Source organism: Lepus europaeus, chromosome 7 (genome assembly GCF_033115175.1).
Source record: "Lepus europaeus isolate LE1 chromosome 7, mLepTim1.pri, whole genome shotgun sequence".
Taxonomy (NCBI): domain Eukaryota; kingdom Metazoa; phylum Chordata; class Mammalia; order Lagomorpha; family Leporidae; genus Lepus; species Lepus europaeus.
This window is the reverse complement of record NC_084833.1, coordinates 102,295,264-102,314,736: the sequence shown is the minus strand read 5'-3', so window position 1 is coordinate 102,314,736 and position 19,473 is coordinate 102,295,264. Positions and strand designations below refer to the sequence as shown.

General features: G+C 43.1%; 1 protein-coding gene across 7 annotated transcripts in view; it reads left to right on the top strand.

The window, feature by feature from the left end:
• Positions 1-19,473, top strand: part of USP28 (ubiquitin specific peptidase 28) — a 74,136-nt gene that overhangs the window by 28,824 nt on the left and 25,839 nt on the right. For 5 of the 7 annotated variants that reach the window (XM_062197036.1, XM_062197037.1, XM_062197035.1 and 2 more), the window contains 8 exons: positions 2,561-2,666; positions 3,802-3,961; positions 9,395-9,481; positions 10,109-10,246; positions 11,296-11,369; positions 12,348-12,427; positions 14,236-14,384; positions 16,116-16,243. In XM_062197036.1, the coding sequence (XP_062053020.1) occupies positions 2,561-2,666; positions 3,802-3,961; positions 9,395-9,481; positions 10,109-10,246; positions 11,296-11,369; positions 12,348-12,427; positions 14,236-14,384; positions 16,116-16,243 (922 nt within the window). The remainder of the gene's footprint in view (positions 1-2,560; positions 2,667-3,801; positions 3,962-9,394; positions 9,482-10,108; positions 10,247-11,295; positions 11,370-12,347; positions 12,428-14,235; positions 14,385-16,115; positions 16,244-19,473) is intronic. The other 2 variants (XM_062197038.1, XM_062197033.1) reach the window with 1 other exon arrangement.

Below are 19,473 nucleotides of genomic sequence, written 5' to 3'. Positions count from 1 at the left end.
TCTATAGAGTACATGTCCCATAATTTCTTTATCCAGTCTACTGTTGATGGGCATTTGGGTTGGTTCCAGATCTTAGCTATTATGAATTGAGCTTAGCATGTGTTTTAATGAGTGCCAAAGACATTTCAAGCATCTTGAACTCCTGCCTTCATGTAGCTTATTTTTTAGTAGGAGATCAACAAGTAAACAATAAATTTTGTAGTACATTCCAGCATGATAAGCACGATGGAGAAAAGTAAAGGACAGAATGAAAGAAATGAAAACAAAAGTGCTGGGACTGGATGTCAAATAGGATGGGTCTTTTGAGAGGTTCAGGTAAGAGGAGACTGTAAGTCATGCCAGGCCTGAAGATGGGACTATACCTGGGCTTGCTTCAGGAGCCCCACGGGGGGCCCACGCTGAGGCTTGGTGGGTGAGGAAGGCAAGAAGAGATGAGACCTGGGAGAACAGGCATCAGATCGTACAGAGCTTACCAATAGACCAGCTTTGCTCTGACATAATAAAAACAAAATTCCAAAGTGTATAAACTGAAAACATATGCTTAATAATCAGTGTTTAAGTGCTTTAACTTATTTAGACACTGAAAAAGCTAGCTAGCCATTGTCTCATGTTATTTCCCTGTTAACCATTTTCACAGCAAGTGGATGGCAGGCTGTTGTCACCTGAGCAAGAACTCAAGAGTTAAATACATGGGTGCTGAATTTAATGTAACATGACTTTCAGATTCATTATACCAGCAACATTAAACTAGTTTAATTTGCTGGAGATTCTCCAAAGAAACATAAAACTTGCAAGTGCTTCTTTATTTTAGAGTCTACTTGGTACTATGTAGACAGTACACAAATATATAGATACAGGCAAACATGTAGATACAACATAAAGTATACATTTGTACACAAACATATAGCCATAAAAATAGAAACAAAAATCTTACAACTTTCATTTAAAAATCTTTATTTTCTAGCTTGTAAATAGGTTTTTTATTTTTCCCTCCATAGACTGCTATCAACCTTTTGATTATTTGTTCTGCCCCCTTGCACGATGTTATCTAGGCAACCTAGGTGGTATGGGCAGGGGCTTAGAATTTGGTGATCCCTAGAAGGCTGCCACTCATCATAGTAGTGAGCCCTAACACTTCATGAGGCTGTTAGTTGCTTAAAACACCTCAAAAATATTGAAAAGAGCAATGCCTTTTCTCTTTGGAGAGAGGGCATTCATAGAGTCATCTATCTTGGTGTTCAAGCAATGCCTTAAGTCTAATTGTAAAATTCAAAATAAGCATAGGACATCCCCATGAGCTCAGTTATGTTAGACTTATGAGTGCTTACTAAAACAGAACCGAAACCTGGCGTCTTTGCCTGATGTCCAGGACCAGGACAGAACGCAAACTTTTAACCGCAGTCTCTTGCCTAGCATCAGAGACAAAATCTAAACTAAAAACTCAGTCTTTTGCTTAATGGCAGGAAGTGAAATTCTCCACAAAGGACAGGAATATCAACAATGAGAAGTACAAAATAAAAGTTTCAGACTGCAACCAAAATTCATTTGGAAGTTGGAATCCAGGAGAACTTACTCTGTATCCGGCATGCCCAGGGATGGAGAGACAGCAGTGATTGTGGGCCTGTACCTGGCAGAAGTCCAAAGGGAGTTCTGGGACACCAAGGAAGATTGCCCAGGATCCTGCTGGCTCCCCATGCATGTCAGCTGAGAATCAGATCAACCTAATTGAGAACAAAGAAAAGTGTATTTTTGGGGTGCTAATTAGGATTGTAATTCAGTCAGCCTTGAAAATGTGCTCCAAGGTATTTACCACTTGGTGGCTGCATTTAAAGCTTAAAATTGCAGGGGGGGTGGTGGTTACTTCATTTAATTAATAGAAATTGTGATGGGTACTCATAGGAGTCAAACTGTCTTTAAGAAAGGGACTGGGTATTGTCTCAATCTCTTGGTTATTGAGGGGAAGTCGGGGTTGGGTTACAAATGGTTAATAAGAGCTGGTGAATTGCAGTTTGGTGCAGTTCAAAGATCAGCATGCATGTGTGTGCACGTATGTGGGTAGCTGAGATCAAAGGTTCAGCTGGGACCTGAAATGATTGACATGGCCTCCTGACTCTAGTCCCCTGAAACAGTGCTCTTCCATTTTTATTTTCTTTCTTGATATCTTGAGGGTATGATCCATACTGAGTTGATTTTTGTGTGTGGTGTTCGACTTCATTCTTTTGCATGTGGATACACAATTTCCCCGTACCATTTGTTGAAAAGGCATTCTTTCTCTGTTGAGTTGTGTTGGTACCTGTGTTGAAAATCAATTGACTATAAATGTGAGGGTTTATCTGTGGACTGTGAAGTTCAGTTCTATTGGTCTATGTGGCTAACCTTATGCCAGCAGCACACAGTCTTGATGACTGCAGTTGATTACTGCAGTATCTCTTACACAGATAGGCCATTGTAGTGAAGTATTTTCTGGTTTTGTGAATCTCTTCACCTTTTTTCTTTGACCACAGACCGAAGGGCAGTGTTTCTTGCATGTAGATTAATTAAATTTCTGTTTGTCTTACAGAAGTGATAGACCTTACTCATGATAACAAAGATGATCTTCAGGCTGCCATTGCTTTGAGCCTATTGGAGTCTCCCAAAATTCAGTCTGATGGAAGAGATCTTAACAGGTTATTGATTTATTATCTTTGTTCCTCACATTCATATGTAGATCAGAATGCCACTCAGGAATAATTCTGCCAAGCTCCTATTTTTTAAAAATGTATTTATTTTCATTTTATTTGAGAGGCAGAGAGGCAGACAGTTATAGAGAGATCTTCTGTCTGCTGGTTAACTCCCTAGATGCCCACAACAGCCAGGGCTGGGCCAGGCCAAAGCCAGTACCCTGAAACTTCATTCAGGTCTGCCACGTGGGTGGCAGGGACTCAAGTACTTGAGCCATCATCTGCTGCCTCCAAGGGTGCACAGTAGCAGCAAGCTGAATCAGAAGCAGATTAGCTGGGGCTTGAAGCAGGCACTCAACAGGGCATCCTAGCAGGGTCTTAACCACTGTGCCAAATGCCTGCCCCCAAGTTCTTTTAATGGTCCCTGAATGAAATTTCTCTTGTAAGAAAACTTTGAAATAACACTGGCTAACTTATGGCTCACTTTTGGGGAAAAAAAAAAAAATAAGAAGAGTCTTATTGTAGTATGTAGTCTTTGAACAGAATTCTGCAAAGTTTTGTTGTTTGCATGGCCACTGAACTAAAACCAACATCCTAATCCAAGATACCTGATAGATACATATTCCCTTTGTGAACTGTGAGGCTTGTGCTATTGGGTATTTTTAAATATTCCAGAAGTGACCAGGGGCATATATATTTTGAACTGGTAATTACTTGGTTGTCTGATGCTACTACTTACAGACTTCCACTCCCACTTTTGGCCTGTCAGTTTCTGGACATGTTTATTTCCTCACAGGGACACAGGGCTGGGCAGGTTGGAGTCTCTTACCCCTTTCATTGCCAAGGTATTGGATAAGTGCTGTTGTTGAAATCTAAAACTTTGAATCTGGTAGCCTTAAATATCCTTAATTCTCAACTCTGCTTTGATGTGAGCCTTACTAGTAATAATCTCTGTTAGAAAAAAATGAAAATGTCTGCATTGCTATTGCGTTATATCTTGTAGTTACTAAATAGCCAGTGGTTACCCAATGAATAGTTTTTCTGGGGCTCCTGATTATGACAGGTTTCCAACATCTTCCATCGAGTGTATTTTTCTTAACTCTTTTCTTCTTTTGATGTGTGGCACGTTGACACCATATAGGATGCATGAGGCAACCTCTGCGGAAACGAAACGCTCAAAGAGAAAACGCTGTGAAGTCTGGGGAGAAAACCCCAACCCCAATGACTGGAGGAGAGTTGATGGGTGGCCAGTTGGTCTGAAAAATGTGGGCAATACGTGTTGGTTTAGTGCTGTTATTCAGGTATGATATTTTGAAGAAACAACTGTGTCTTCTAGAAATAATCCTGTAATTTATTAAACTGAAATGTGAAAAGCATAGCGTTGAAAAATTAAAACATAAAATGGGGAATTTTCCCAATAGCATTGTTTTTTGGGTTGCTTTCTTGTGTTTGCATTACATGCACTGAAGTCCAGGCTGGGCAGAGCCAGTACACAGCCTTCTGTGGTTGTAAATGCATTGAGTAGGTTTTCCGGTGAGCATGTCGTGAATTCTGTATTCCAGCAAAGCAAGAGTAAGTAAGCCGAAATCAGGCTGGGAGCTGTCGTAGACATCCAGGCAGGAGACAGGGGCAGCCTGCAGTAGAGAGAGCTTGGAAGTCATGGAAGGAGAGAATGAAAGCATTTCAAGTACCAAGGAGATCAAGTCTATGGGATTTGGTGAGTGACTGGATATAGGATTTATGCAGCAAAGAGTTGAGAAGAAAGACTCCAAGGTTTCCAGCGGAGTAATTAGGTGAATGATAGTGACATTGACACTGGAGGAGGAATAATTTAGTGCATTAAGAAAGGAGTTTAGTTCAGTATTAGACATGCTGAATTTGAAGTGTCTGTGTAAGACAACCATAGGGAGATATACTATGTAGCGGTTATTGAAGGGGGGCTGCACTTCAGAGAAAAGGTCTAGGCTGCAGAGATAATTCTGGGAGTCAGTGCCATACAGAAGGAGTACAGCCCAGGAAGTGGATGAGTTCACTTAGAGTGTAGTGGATCGGAAGTGTCTCTTGGACATCTCAACCTGACATGGCCACAATGCATCACTTGATCCCTGCCCTGCAGTTGTCTCCATCAGGGTTCATGGCAGCTGTTGAGCTGCTCAGGTCACAAATGGAATCGTCCCAGGTTACACTCACAGTGCATGCAGCCTGCTATGAACCTGGCACTATTTTAGGCACTGGGGAAATAGTGAATAAGGCAGAGCCCCTACTCTCATGGAGTTTACTTTGAAAAGAGTGGGACATAGACTGTAAATGGAACACAGATCAGATGATGATCAGCACTGCAAAGACTGATGAATGGAGCTAGAGGGGGTTCTGCCAGAGAGCAGAACTGTCTACATAGGCTGCTCAGGGATGGCCTTTTGATAAGGTGGGCGTTTGAGCAGAGCCCTGAAGGTGGCAAGGAATAAATCATATAATTACAGAGAACATTTGAGGCAAAGGGAACAGCAGGTGAAATGACCTAGGATCAGGAACTTGCTTTGTAATGCTTGAGAAATAGCAAGGGAGCCAGAACTGTATGAGCCAGAACCGAGAGCAGTGGGGTCAAAAAGGGGTGGGGTGGGGGTGAAGTTTGGGATCATGATGAGGACTTGGGAATTATATATGAGATGGGAAAATACTTGAAGGTTTAGAACAAAGCACTGATAGGATCCGGCTGCCATTTTAAAAGGATCAATGACTGGCATCTGTGTTGAGAATAGCATATAGGAAGGTATGGGGCCAGCGCTGTGGCACAGTAGATTAAGCCTTCTGTGGCACCGGCGTCCCATATGGATGCCGATTCCATCTACTTTGCTCCACTTCTGATCCAGCTCTCTGCTAATGTGCCTGGAAAAGTAGTTGAAGATGGCCCAAGTGCTTGGGCCCCTGCACCCATGTGGGAGACCCAGAAGAAGCTCCTGGTTCCTGGCTTCAGATCGGCCCAGCCCTGGCGCTGCAGCCATTTGGGGAATGAACCAACAGATGGAAGACCTCTCTCTCTGTCTCTCCCTCTGTCCTCTCTCTGTAACTCTGCATCTCAAATAAATAAATAAAAAATCTTTTTAAAAAATATGTAGGAAGGTAATGTGGAATTAGGAACATCAGTCACCTCTATCCTGAGACAGAGCAAGTTAGCACAAGTGCACATTCTAACACTGTTAAGTAAAGAATTCCATCCATTGAGGCTGGAGGATTTGCTGGGCGTGTGACAAATAGAGCAAAGGGCAGTCTGAGAATGTAATGACAGGAAGTTAAAGACTTGGAAGGTACGTGGCAGGATAAAGACAGAAAGGAAGGAACTGATGGTTGAGGAGCAAGGAAAGAGGTCAATTTGCTTGGGTCCCTGGTAGAAGTAAAGAAGAGTTGTCCTGTGGGTAACTGGACAAGTAAGCCAGAAGACAGATCATGGTCTGAGAGGGTGAACTGAGAATTGGCACCTTTTCAGATGCTGCCATCTCTGGATGTGGTGTTGAGATGAGTGGAGGAGTCTTGTCATGGGAGCCAGGAGGACTCTGTGCTGGGTGGATGCGTACGAGTCCCTCGGGAAATACACACCTGCTGTGTGCCTAGCCCTGTCCTAGGTCTTTGAGATACAGGAGAGAAAAAACAAGAAAGCTGTGCTTTCATGGAATTTAAATTCTTACAAGGTAAGATAGATGACGAACAGTAAAGTAAAAACTTAATGATTAGCTGGCTAAATGTGTGTATACAATATGTTTGAACATAGTTGGTCAACAGAAGAGTTGGATGAGGGAGATTGGGATTGCTGCAGGAGAGGTGGGAGCAGGTCACAGTGTTAACTGTGGGGTTAGCTTGGGCCTCGCTGAGAGGATGAGACCGGAGCAAATGCCACATACATGGGAGGCAGTGAGCTGCACAGCTCTGTGGAAAGGGCCATTCCAGGTAGCGGAACCCCAGAGCAATGGCCCTGAGGTGGGAATCAGTTTTGGGTGTTCTAGGAGCATCCAGAAGTCCAGAGTGGCCAGAGGTATGAAGCCGAGGGGAGGGGCGAGTCACTATGTTGAGGTTCTGAGTGAGATGGAGAATACTGAGTGGAAGAGCTGTGAACAGGTGGCTCTCCCTGGCACTGTGGGGAGAGCAGAATGCAGGGGCAAGGCTGTGAGGGGAGAGCACTCCTGTAGTGGTTCACATGGGAGGGAGGGCAGGTAGTCATGGAAGTAGAGAAGTGGTTGGATTCTTGATACATGCTGAAGGCAGAGCAGACAGTATGCTCCCTGGATTAGCTGTTGACCAAAGTCGAGGATGAGGAGGGCAGGCCACAGGGTAGTGAGAATCGTTGGCAGTTGGTAGTCTTCATTGAATTAGGAGCTTGCCTCTGATCATGTTAGAGAGGTAGTTAGAAGAACCCATATGGCAGATCTGCTGCTGAAGGCTCAGCAATCCAGGTGCACCATGGTGGGAGTTCTGTTAGAGCATATGTAGGGGGCCCATGGGAAGGAGGTTAGGTAAACAGCACAGAGTCAGGGGCCTTGTGACTTACTGGGTGTGAATGGTTAACTGGAGGAAAGATTGTTGTTTTTAAGATTTACCCTAAAATTTATTTGAAAGACACAGAGAGAGGTGGGAAGTGAAAGAAAGAAGAGAGAGAGAGAGAGAGAGAGAGAGAGAGAGAGAGAGAGATCTCATCTGCTGGTTCACTCCCCCAGATGGCTGCAACAGCTGGAACTGGGCCAGACTGAAGCCAGGAACCTGGGTCTCCCATCTGGGCCTCCCACATGGGTGGCAGGAGCCCAAGCAGTTGGGCCATCTGCTGTTTTCCCAGGTGCATTAGCAGGGAAATCAGAAGTGGAGCAGCCATGATTCAAACAGGTGCTTGCTTGGGGTGCTGACATCACAGGCTTAACCCACTGCACCACACCGCCAGTTCTGACATTCTAACTCCAGGTGAGGCAGGAGGTAATTAAGTGATGCAGAGAATACAAGCAGGGGTAGGAGGAAAACTCACGTTGATAATGGATTGAGAAATCCGAGTTTTTAGGATACCAAGAAGGTATTTTAATCATTTCTGTTATCGATGTTTTTGCTTGTTTCCACCCTGGATGCTGCTTCCAGAGCTCCAGTAGGCAGGTTTGAGGGGTTCTTTGTTGGGGGAGGATGTTGGATGTTGGAATAGGGAATTACATCCATACAAGTAGTTGTTTTTTTTTTTTAATAATTAGCTTGCTAATGATATTCATAGTAGAAAAAATGTATGATTTTACAAATTATAGACATCCTAGTCCCCATTTCTGCCTGCCAGAGAGATGTCTACTTTCAAACTTGTAGAAAATGCAGTATTATTTAAAAAAAAAAAAAAAAAGATTTATTTATTTGAAGGGCAGGGTTACAGAGAGGCAGAGGCAGAAGGAGAGAAAGAGTCTTCCATCCACTGGTTCACTCCCCAATTGGCCGCAATGGTCGGAGCCGTGCTGATCCAAAGGCAGGAACCAGGAGCGTCTTCCGGGTCTCCCATGCAGGTGCATAGGCCCAAGGACTTGGGCCATCTTCTGCTTTCCCAGGCCATAGCAGACAGCTGGATCAGAAGTGGAGCAGTCAGGACTCGAACCTGTGGCCATATGGGATGCCAACACTGCAGACTGGGGCTTTAACCCATTGCACTGGCCCCCATAGATTTTCATAATACATTTTCTACAAACTTTTTGAAGACTCTGCCTTGAAAGTATAGATTTCTTTCTTTCTTTCTTTTTTTAAAGATTTTATTTATTTACTTAAGAGGCAGAGTTACAAAGAGAGGGAGAGACAGAGAGAAAGGTTTTCCATCTGCTAGTTCACTCTCCAAGTGGCCACAATGGCCAGAGCTGGGCTGATTCAAAGCCAGGAGCTTCTTCTGGGTCTCCCACGTGGATGCAGGGGCCCAAGCACATGGGCCATCTTCCACTCTTCTCCCAGGCCATAGCAGAGAGCTGAATCAGACGAAAAGCATCCGGGACATGAACTGGAACCCATATGGGATGCCAGCAGCGCAGGTGGCAGCTTAAACTACTGCACCACAGCACTGGCCCCGAAAGTGTAGATTTCAAAATTGTCTTACACCATAATAAGCATCCTTTGATTCCATCTTCCACAAACTCTTTTATTTTTTTTTTTTTCGACAGAGTTAGAGAGAGAGAGAGAGAGAGAGAAAGGTCTTCCTTTTCTGTTGGTTCACCCCCCCCTCCCCCAAATGGCTGCTGCGGTCAGTGCGTTGCGGCTGGCACGCTGCGCCAATCCAAAGCCAGGAGGCAGTGCTTCTCCTGGTCTCCCATGGGGTGCAGGACCCAAGCACTTGGGCCATCCTCCACTGCCTTCCTGGGCCATAGCAGAGAGCTGGACTGGAAGAGGGGCAACTGGGATAGAATCCAGTGCCCCAACCAGGACTAGAACCCGGGGTGCTGGCGCTGCAGGCGGAGGATTAGCCTAGTGAGCCATGCCGGCTCTCCACAAACTCTTTGAAGTCCTCTCGTAGTTTATTTAATGTAATTCCTCTTGTTAGGCATTAGATTGTTTCTATTTTTTACCTAAAAGAATTGGCATTCTTTCAGCTGCACTTTTATGCAGAACATTATTATTTCCCTAGAAATAATATAGGAGGAATTGCCGAGTTGACAGTTATGATTTAAAGTGCAAGAATTGGCTTTTTTTGTTGCAGTTATTTTTGAAAAGAAGGTATGAATCCATTTTTTGCCTTTTTCCAGTCTCTCTTTCAGTTGCCTGAATTTCGAAGACTTGTTCTCAGCTATAATCTGCCCCAGAACATACTAGAAAATTGTCGAAGTCACACGGTAAGTTGGTGTTGCAGGTGTTTCCTCATTGTTAACCTTTCATCCCAAAGGCTTCTAAATTTTTGACTCAACTTGATATCCGTGATGCTCGATGGCTTGTTTTCATTTCTCAATGATTCTCTTTCCCTTTTTATGACAAGAAATAAGCGTTTGCAAAACTAATATAATTAGGTATGAGATTAGAAAATGGCTCAAGAAAGCTAAGGGAGCCACCTCTGGGAGGCAACACAGAACACCTGCCCTCTTTGGGCTGTGTGCCCCTGCCAGTGACGCCTCAGCCTGGCCCTTTCCAGAAGACACTGTGGTCTGTTCTTGTGGGCCGTCATGGCCTCCCCAGTGAGCTCATCCTTTCCGAGGTTGCACCTTGGGTGTTTTCCTAATTGGAGGGAGGCAGCAGCTTCAGGAGTTGGAGTTGTCTGTTTTTGCAGCAGCAAACAGCAGCTTTCCGGCGTCTACACAGTATCCATAAGTCCCCCATCTGGGGTCCTAGTTAGAGTCCCTGTGACGTGGTTTGAGGCCTGATCCAGATAAATGTAAACTAGGAAGTGGATTATTAACAACTGTTCTCTTTCGATGTTCCGATTTTCCAAATAAAATGTATGAGTACATGTGCTGTGTTTTCTACAGGAAAAGAGAAATATCGTATTTATGCAAGAGCTGCAGTATTTGTTTGCTCTGATGATGGGATCAAATCGAAAATTTGTAGACCCTTCAGCAGCCCTGGATCTGTTAAAGGGAGCATTCCGATCATCTGAGGAGCAGCAGGTACAAAAGAACCCTTGTTCTCTTGTTTTTCCTGGGACTCTCCAATTTCAAGTCATTCCTCATGAAGAGTCCTGGGATCCTGCATCATTTCAACAATGTAGCAAGCTGTGAACATGACTAAGCAAGGCAGTAGAGGCCTGTGTTTGCTCTTTATTTTGCCTGGAAAACAGGTGATGAGAGAGCATACGTGCATAAGAGAAAGAGTGTGTGTGTGACAGAGAGAGAGACACACACACACAGGGCTGGCAGTCCTGGGGAAGCAGAAATGTAGAAATAATACACCGGCCGCAGCGCGCTGGCCGCGGCGGCCATTGGAGGGTGAACCAATGGCAAAAGGAAGACCTTCCTCTCTGTCTCTCTCACTGTCCACTCTGCCTGTCAAAAAAAAAAAAAAAGAATAATAGAATTATACAGGGGCTAAGAGAATAGAGAGGGTCTCACTGAGTGATAGAAGGGCTCACCGAGGAAAGGAAAGCCCTTTTGTATCTTTGTTTCTGGATGGTCCAGATAGAAGTGATATTTTTAAAATTATCTAAACCTGAGTTGCAGCTTTCTGAGCAATTTTTCTCTTGTAGACATTAATGCTTTCCCTATCTCTTATTAAAACACTGAGCTGTTTAGATTAACATCTTTGTTATATAAACTTTGACATTTTTTTCTTTAACATCCTACAAAATTCTCAAAACAGTTCATAAAAATTATCTTTCTTCATATTGTTCTAGAGTACTCTAGTCTGTTCTTTGGGGCTTTTTCTTTGAAAAGGTGAAACTGAAAGATTTGGGTTTTTGCTTTTTGCCTCATCACAGATGTGGCTGGAACTGGTAGAGCTCCAGATTCCTCTGGCCACAACTTGGTCAGAATTTGCCCAAGGCACCTTCCATGTCCCCTGGAGTGGCTGGGTTCCAGTGTCCCATAGCATCATGGTGTGTGGCCCTCCTGCGTGGTCATAGTAGCAGAATCTTAGTTCGTTGGTGGGATGAGGGCAGATCTTCCTTTCCATAAGTACAGTGCTGCATCTAACGCTTGTGCAATTTGTGCCTCTCTTATAGCAAGATGTGAGTGAATTCACACACAAGCTCCTGGATTGGCTAGAGGACGCATTCCAGCTAGCTGTTAATGTTAAGTGAGTGTTGAGGGTTTGTTTGTGCATCCTTCTGACTCACAGTGGGCCAGGGAGAATTATGGTGTGGGGAGAAGTTACTCTTCTCAAGGAGAAATTGCTGGTTTTTCCCAAACCTCATGGGGTAATCCTTGGGCTTGTCCTCATTGTGAGTCCCCTTGCCTTTGCCTTTAGCTCTCTCAGACACGGGTCATCTGAACCTGCAGAGTTTTTACCAAAAGGGCTGTACCAGCGACTTTGTTAAAGTCATAGCCTGGGCTATAAAATGCATTTGTTGGAAGGTCAGCTCAGCTTCAGATGTGAACAGAGTGGTATTATGTGGATGCATACAGTTTAATCTTGCTCACTTTTGAAGTTTACTAGGAAGGTATCAAGAGTCACTTTTAACTATTTCAATCAAAATAGAAGTAAAATTCGGGGCCAAGAATACATGTAATCACCTAATAGACATGCTGAGAAGTCTGCTAAAGAGTTATAATTCTGAGTATAAAAATTGTACATCATAAAGCAACCTTGTAAATACTGATTTATATAGTTAATAATTTAAGATGGATTTGTAGGGAAAAACCATTTCAGTTCCATTTCTGTTGTGCCACCGAGAAAACTTTTTTGTGTTTGTAAAAGCGCACAGTGGAGTTCATTCGTACCTCTGCTCTACGTCTCTGCCTTTATACACTTGGCACTGGACACAGGTGTATATAGGGAATGCATACAGATGTATGTGTTTGCCTGTGTGACTCCTCTGTGGGACTTTGAGCTCCTTAAGACCAGGGATCATGGCTTGTCTTTGTGTCTTCAGAAGTTAAATCAGTGACAGGCACATGCCTATTCAGTGAATGTTTAAACTGACCTAATGCTTACTATTTTAGACCATACCTGGCTCTTTGGGGATTGATGGAAATGCACTGTTTTTGCTTTGGATGGAAGCTTGGGTTTTGTGAAGCACAAATCTCATACATAGTTGTCTCCCTTTGTTAAAAGCAGCAGTCCCAGGAATAAATCTGAAAACCCAATGGTGCAGCTATTCTATGGTACTTTCCTGACGGAAGGCGTTCGTGAAGGTAAATTCTGTGTGCTGAGTGTTAACTCGAGTCCTTGAGCATGTCTTTATCACTGTATCTCCTTGGGGAGGCACTGTGAACATGAAGAGTCACACAAACCTGATCTGAGTATCGCTTCTATCCCTTGGTCTGTGTCATCATGGACAAACTCTCTGAGTTCCCGGGTCCTGTCCATCTGTGAAATGGGCTTAGTCCTTGCCTCAGGGTTGTTCTGTTGTATGATATTTGCCCAGCACAAATCTCACATTAGTATCGGACACACAGTGATGTTACCAGTTTTCTCTGTGGTGGATTTTCTGATGTAATGTGTGTAAGGTGCACGCTGGCCACAGAATCCTTTCAACTAGAGACTTCTGAGCACATTGAGATTGAGCAGTATCAAAACTCCCGTGAACCCAGTCACCGTCGGCTCACAGCCAGCTACCCCTCGCCTGCTCTTACCCATCGGGCTGTGCTCTTTAAAGCATAACATAGCACCACTACCACTCTAGACAACAGCGTTTTGAATACCAAGCATCTAGATGGTGTTCACATTCCCTGTTTATTCACATAGTTTTAGAGAATCAAGTATATTTTTGACATTTGCTTTAGTTGGCATCCAATGTGATTCATTTGTGACAGGCTGATCTTTAAGTCTCTTCTCCGTGTCTGGCACCCCCCGCCTCCCCGCTCCCTATTTTCTCCTTGATGTGTTTTCTGGAGCAACTGGGTTGTTTGTTCTGCAGTCCTTCCCGTGGTCTGACGTTTTGCTGCCTATGTTCCCATGATACATACTTAGCATACTCTCACATATTCCTCTTCTCTTCTTGCTGTGAATTGGTGGTTGGGTCTAGAAGTTTGACCAGATTCAGGTAAGGTTTTATTTGGCGAGACGCATTTGCAGGTGGTGGGAAAGTCCTTGATGAGGGGGTGGGAAGCACATGTGTCTGGTGTCTTTCTTCCTGCAGTGTTTAGCAGGCATTGGAATTTATCTGGCTCATTGGAAGTTGCCAGACTGGCTTCCATGCATTTCTAACCAGTTCTTAGGAGGCTACAAGAACATAAGAAGATGTTGCCTCTGTGGAGCCAGAACACAGACTTAGAGAGCTGTGAGGATGTGTTTAAAAATCAGTCTCTTGGGGCCAGTGCTGTGGCATAGTGAGTTAATACTCTGCCTGCTGCACTGGCATCCTAATATGGGCACCAGTTGGAGTCCCAGCTGCTCCATTTCCAATCCAGCTCCCTGCTAATGTGCCTGGGAAATCAGTGGAAGATGGCCCAGGTTCTTGGATTCCTGCACCCACGTGGGAGACCTGGAAGAAGCTTCTGGCTCTTGGCTTTGGACTGGCCGAGCTCCAGTCATCGTGGCCATTTGGGGAGTGAACCAGCAGATGGAAGACTTCTCTCTCTCTCTCTCTCTCTCTCTCTCTCTCTGCCTTCCCTCTCTGTAACTCTGCCTCTCAAGAAAAAAAAAAATTGGGTCCTGCGCTGTGGTGCAGTAGTTTAATCCTCTGCCTATGGTGCCTGCATCCCATATGGGTGCCAGTTCTGGTCCCAGCTGCTCCTCTTCCAGTCCAACTCCCTGCTGTGGCCTGGGAAAGCAGTAGAAGATGGCCCAAGTCCTTGGGCCCTGCACCTGCTTGGGAGACTTGGAGGAAGCTCCTGGCTCCTGGCTTTGGATCAGCTCAACTATGCCATTGCAGCCATTTGGGGAGTGAACCAGCGTATGGAAGATCTTTCTCTCTGTCTCTCTCGCTCACTGTCTGTAACTTTGTCTCTCAAATAAATAAAATATTTTAAAAAAAATCACTCTTTCTCTCTCTGCCTAGGAAAGCCTTTCTGTAACAATGAGACCTTTGGCCAGTATCCCCTTCAGGTAAATGGTTATCACAACTTAGACGAGTGTTTGGAAGGGGCCATGGTGGAAGGAGACGTTGAGCTGCTTCCTTCCGATCATTCGGTGAAGTATGGACAAGAGGTAAGTTGAACGTTTTTATTTGCTGTGCCAATGACAAAGCCAGTTAAGTTGGACTGTGCTTTTGGGCAAATTGATTTCCCTCATATATTAAATAACTTTGTACTTAACAGAACTTGCATTTGTCTTGTCTCATCGGTTGATATGAGTCAGAAAGTATGGGTGCTTTGATAAATTAATTCTTTACTGAAGTTCTGAATTTGAGTTATTCATGTGAAGGTTGTGTGCTGCTTCTGATGTTTTAAGTATGATCAAGTTTCTCTCTTTCTGTTGAAGCCTACCTGTACCTGAGTAGGGAGAACCCACTGCCTCCATATTTTCGGAGGGTAAAAGTACAGTGATTAACTCCTATGGTATGCCATTCAGAATATTTTCCCTATTATAGTGTTTACTGTTCTCAATTGTAAATTCTGCCTTTGCTTTTTAAAATTTTTTGAAATTTCATTTTCATTTATTTATTTTTTGTTGGGGGAGGATTGGAAGGAAATGGGGCAAATTGAAGGGAGAGCAAGGCTAATTAACACTTCAGAATTCCCATTGGGTTAAGAATTAGTAGCATTTATGGCATAATTTCAACACTGCCCAATTCGTATTATTCTCCTTTCATTAGACATTTAGGTGCAAAACTGTGACTTTTTAAGAGTGTAACTCAGTAGTTACAATAGAAAAAATGAGCTTTCTTGAATTAAAATGGGGAGCCTGGCATGAGTCCTGTGGAAGTACATTCACTTTCAAGGAGAAAGCTGGTCCCCACTGGAAGGCCTGTAAGGGGTATCCTTGTGCCGACCTGGTACACACAGAAGAAGGGGTGTCTCCCAGCTGCTTAGACCAGTGTAGTCAAGGATGGGACCTGTTTCTAAAAAGAAAACCAAACACAATCTTATGCTTGCTTAGCTTTAGCCCTGAAGTCATCAAACAGGCCGTCTGAATTCTCTTCGTTGTACCGACAGGGGGCCCGAAGGGAACGCTGTTTGCACTTTTGGTAAAGGGCACTCCACAGCTGTTCACTGGGATCTGGCGCACAGGTGCCTTTCTTGGCTTAGTGTTTCCTCACCTATGGATAGTGGCAGTTCGAAATCTTTTTTGATAAGTCATGGTACCATTGTAGGTTGATTTGATTGCTTCCTTACAGGACATCTGTAAATTCTTAGAATTCTAAGATTTTTTTTCTCCAAAACTTGAGGAATCATAAACCCATTGGCTATTTTAAGTTTCCTTTTCACATATAAAGGGGATTCCAGCTATGCTGCATAGACTAAACAAATGGTACAGAATATATGCCCTCATTAGTGCTTTTGACTGATTCATAGAGACAGTTGTCTCCTTGCTGACGTGCTGTTACGATCATAATTTCTGTCTGTGGTTGGGCTGGCTGTTGTCCTCGGGTTCCGAAGCTCCGTTGAATGTTGATGACACACTGAATCAGTTGTGTAGATGCCTGGTGCAGCTCCCACATTTAGGGGTGGTTATTTCTAAGGATAAAGTTGGAGTAAATAATGCTTTGACACACTAGTAAATTTGGAGCCTTGAGGAATGTTTAATCATATTCTTTAAGTGTGAGTTTAAGTGTTCGTGTCCTTTAGTATTTGGGATAAAAATGTGTTCTAGTGTGAGTTTGATCTGAATATAAATTCCATACCAAAAGAAGAGTTTAATGAGGGGTATCTTAAATGTAGCCATTCTCATATCCTAAAATTAATTTTTCTTTCTCCCATATTTATACTCTTGACATAGCGCTGGTTTACAAAGTTACCTCCAGTATTGACCTTTGAACTCTCAAGATTTGAGTTCAATCAGTCTCTTGGGCAACCCGAAAAAATTCACAATAAGCTGGAATTCCCTCAGATTATTTATATGGACAGGTGAGTTCATGGTTGATTGTCTTGACTGTTGCAGCAGTAGAAGCAAGCGTGTACCAAGTGTCCTGGACCCAGCAATCACCTGGAGGTGATTTGGATTCAGTGAATATTGGGCTGTGAGTTTGCATTTCTGAGAAGCTCCCAGGGGGCTGCTGAAGACCCCTCTTCTTTCTGGACTGCTTTTGAGTAGCAGGGCTTTGGGGGAAAGCTGGTATTTTAGGAGTAAGAAAGAATATATGGAGTAGCGAGGGTGTAACTTCTTTCTAGTCTAAATAATTTGTGTATCCCTGAGGGAGGAAAAAAATCATGACAGACTTAGATTGTACTTGTAAAGTGTGATTCACTGAGGTATAGCTTACATACCAAAAATGTCCCTATTGGGCACATAACCAACGAGTTTTGACAGATTATACAGTCAAATAACTTTCACCAATCACAGTCAAAGTGATACCATTTCCATTGCCCAAAAGGTCTTCTTTATATTTAGTCTTCATCTCCCACTCTTGGGCTCTAGCAACCACTTTTTTCCTGACCCATCAGTTTTGCCATTTCATATTAGTGACATTAGTGGTATGTACGTGATTGTGACTGTATTCTTTATCTTAGGATGATGTTTTTTGGGATGCAGCCATGTTGCTGCATAAACTTTTTTATTGTTAAGTAGTATTCTCTTGTATGTAGGTGACAATAATTTTTCCCTTCATGGATTGATAGGTTTTTCAGATTATCCAGTTTTTATTATAAAACAAACTATTACCATGAGCATTCACAGATGAACTCTGGTGTAGTTTTCAGGTTAAAATACTAGGCGTATGGTTGCTGGTTTGTATGAAAGGTGTATGAACTGTTTCCTAAAGCGATTGTACAGTTTTGCATTACCACCACCACTATACTATAGCTTCATTCTTGCCTGTGCTTGGAATTGCAAGTCTTTTTAATTTTAGTCATTCTAGTGGGTATGTAGGAATATCTTATTTTGATTTATAGTTCTCTGATGACTAATGATATTGAGTATCTTTTCATGTACTTGATTAGTAGTTGTTCGTATGTTTTCTCTGATGAAGTGTCTATTCAGATCCCATTTGCTTTTTCGTTAGGTTGCTTGTCTTAGCACTGAGTTGTAAGGGTTCTTTGTATATTTTAGATACAAAGCCAAAGATATTTTCTGTGATTGACTCTCATTTTCTCCTCAGTGTCTTCAGATCAGACATTTTTAGTTTTGATGAAGTGTAGTGTTAGTTTCTCTTACAGCTTGTATTGTTTTTGTTCTATCAAATAATTTGCTAACCTAAGATCACCAAGATTTTATTTTTTTTTCCTAGAAATTTTGTGGCATTAGGTCTGTGACTCATTTAGAGTTTGTATATTGAATGAGATAAGGATTTTGGGGGGAGCAGAGGTGGCAACATGGCTATCATTGTTAACGCACCGTTTGTTGAAGGGACTCTCCCTATTGAGTTACCTTGGCAAGTTAATTGAGCACATTGCTGTGAATTAATTTCTAGGGTCTATTCCGTCATCTAATCTTATATCAGTGCTATATTCTCTTGATTACTGTGGCTTTATTGTAAACTTTGTAAATCTCTACTTTTGTTGTCCTTCTTTTTCAAAATTATTTTGCCTATTCTGGTTCTTTGCATTCCTATATAGGTTTTATCAGCTTGTCGGTTTCTACTGAATGGCTAGTGGAATTTGTGTTGTGATTGAGTTGAATTTACAGATCAATTTGGGGATATATTAGTCATTTTCTGTTGCTTTAATAATACCTGCAACTGGTTACTTCACAAAGGAGAGTTTATTTTGCTCACGGTTTTGGAATCTGAAAGTGCAAGATCAGCCTTATCTGACTTCTGGTGAGGGCCTTACGGTGAAATGCAGGTGGGAGGGCTCATGCTGCTAGATAACAGGGCGGGGTCAGTCTTGCTGTTTCATAACAGCTCTCATAAAAACCAAAAGGGTCCCATGAGAACTACTTTAGTCCCTTCTGAGGGCAGGACCCTCAGTGACCCACTCCTTCTGTTTTTTTTTTTTTTTTTTTTTTTTTTTAAGATCTATTTATTTACTTGAAAGTCAGAGTTAGAAGGGGAGGCTGTGAGAGAGAGAGAGAAAGAGAGAGAGAGAGGTGTCTTCTATCAGCTGGTTCACTCCACAGATGGCCACAATGGCTGAAGCTGTGCTGATCCAAAGCCAGGAGCCAGGAGCCTCCTCTGGGTCTCCCATGTGAGTGCAGGGGCCCAAGGACCTGGACCATCTTCCACTGCTTTCCCAGGCCACAGCAGAGAGCTGGATCAGAAGTGGAGCTGCTGGGACTCGAACTGGCACCCATAGGAGATGCTGGCGGCTTTACCCACTACGCCATAGCACCAACCCTGTGACCCACTCCCCCTTGCTAGACTGCCTCTTAAAGATTTCACCGCCTGCCAACATTGCCACACAGTCACCCAAACTCCCAATACATGAACCTTTGAGACACACTCAAATCATGTGCAATAATTGTGAGAGAACTGATATTTTAATAATATTGAGTCTTCAATTTGTCAGTATAATGTACTACTCTTATTAAGTCTTCATTAATTTTTCTCAGTTGTGTTTTGTAATTTTTAGTGCACAATTCTGCATACAACTGATTAAATTTATCTCTAAAGATTTCATGCTTTTTATAGCACTGCAGGTGGTGGCTTTACCCATGCCTGCTCCTGCATTTGATTTTTTTAACAAATTGACTTTGTATCCTTTGATCTTGGTAAGCTCACTTACTAGTTCTGATGTACTTTTGCAGATAATGATGTCATCTAACTGAAAAGCAGCTTTACTTCCTGATTTACTCCCTGCGTGCCATTTATTTTTCTTACCTTATTGCGCTGGGTGTACCTTCAGTAAAACATTAGGAATGTTGGAAAGAGGGTCTAGTGTTGTGGTGTGGCAGGTTAAGCTGCTGGTTGCGATGCTGGCATCCCATATGACTCCCAGCTGCTCGACTTCTAATCCAGCTCCCTGCCAATGCACCTGGGAAAGCAGTGGAAGATGGCTCATAGTCCTTGGGCCCCTATGCTCACATGGAAAACCCAGATGATGCTCCTGGCTCCTAGATTTGGCCTGGCTCAGCCCTGGCCATTGTGGCTGTTTGAGTGAACCAGCAGGTAGAAGATATCTATCTCTTCCTTTCTCTCTTTGTCACTCTGCCTTTAAAGTAAATAAAATAAATCTTTTTTTTTAATGGCAGAAACAGAACA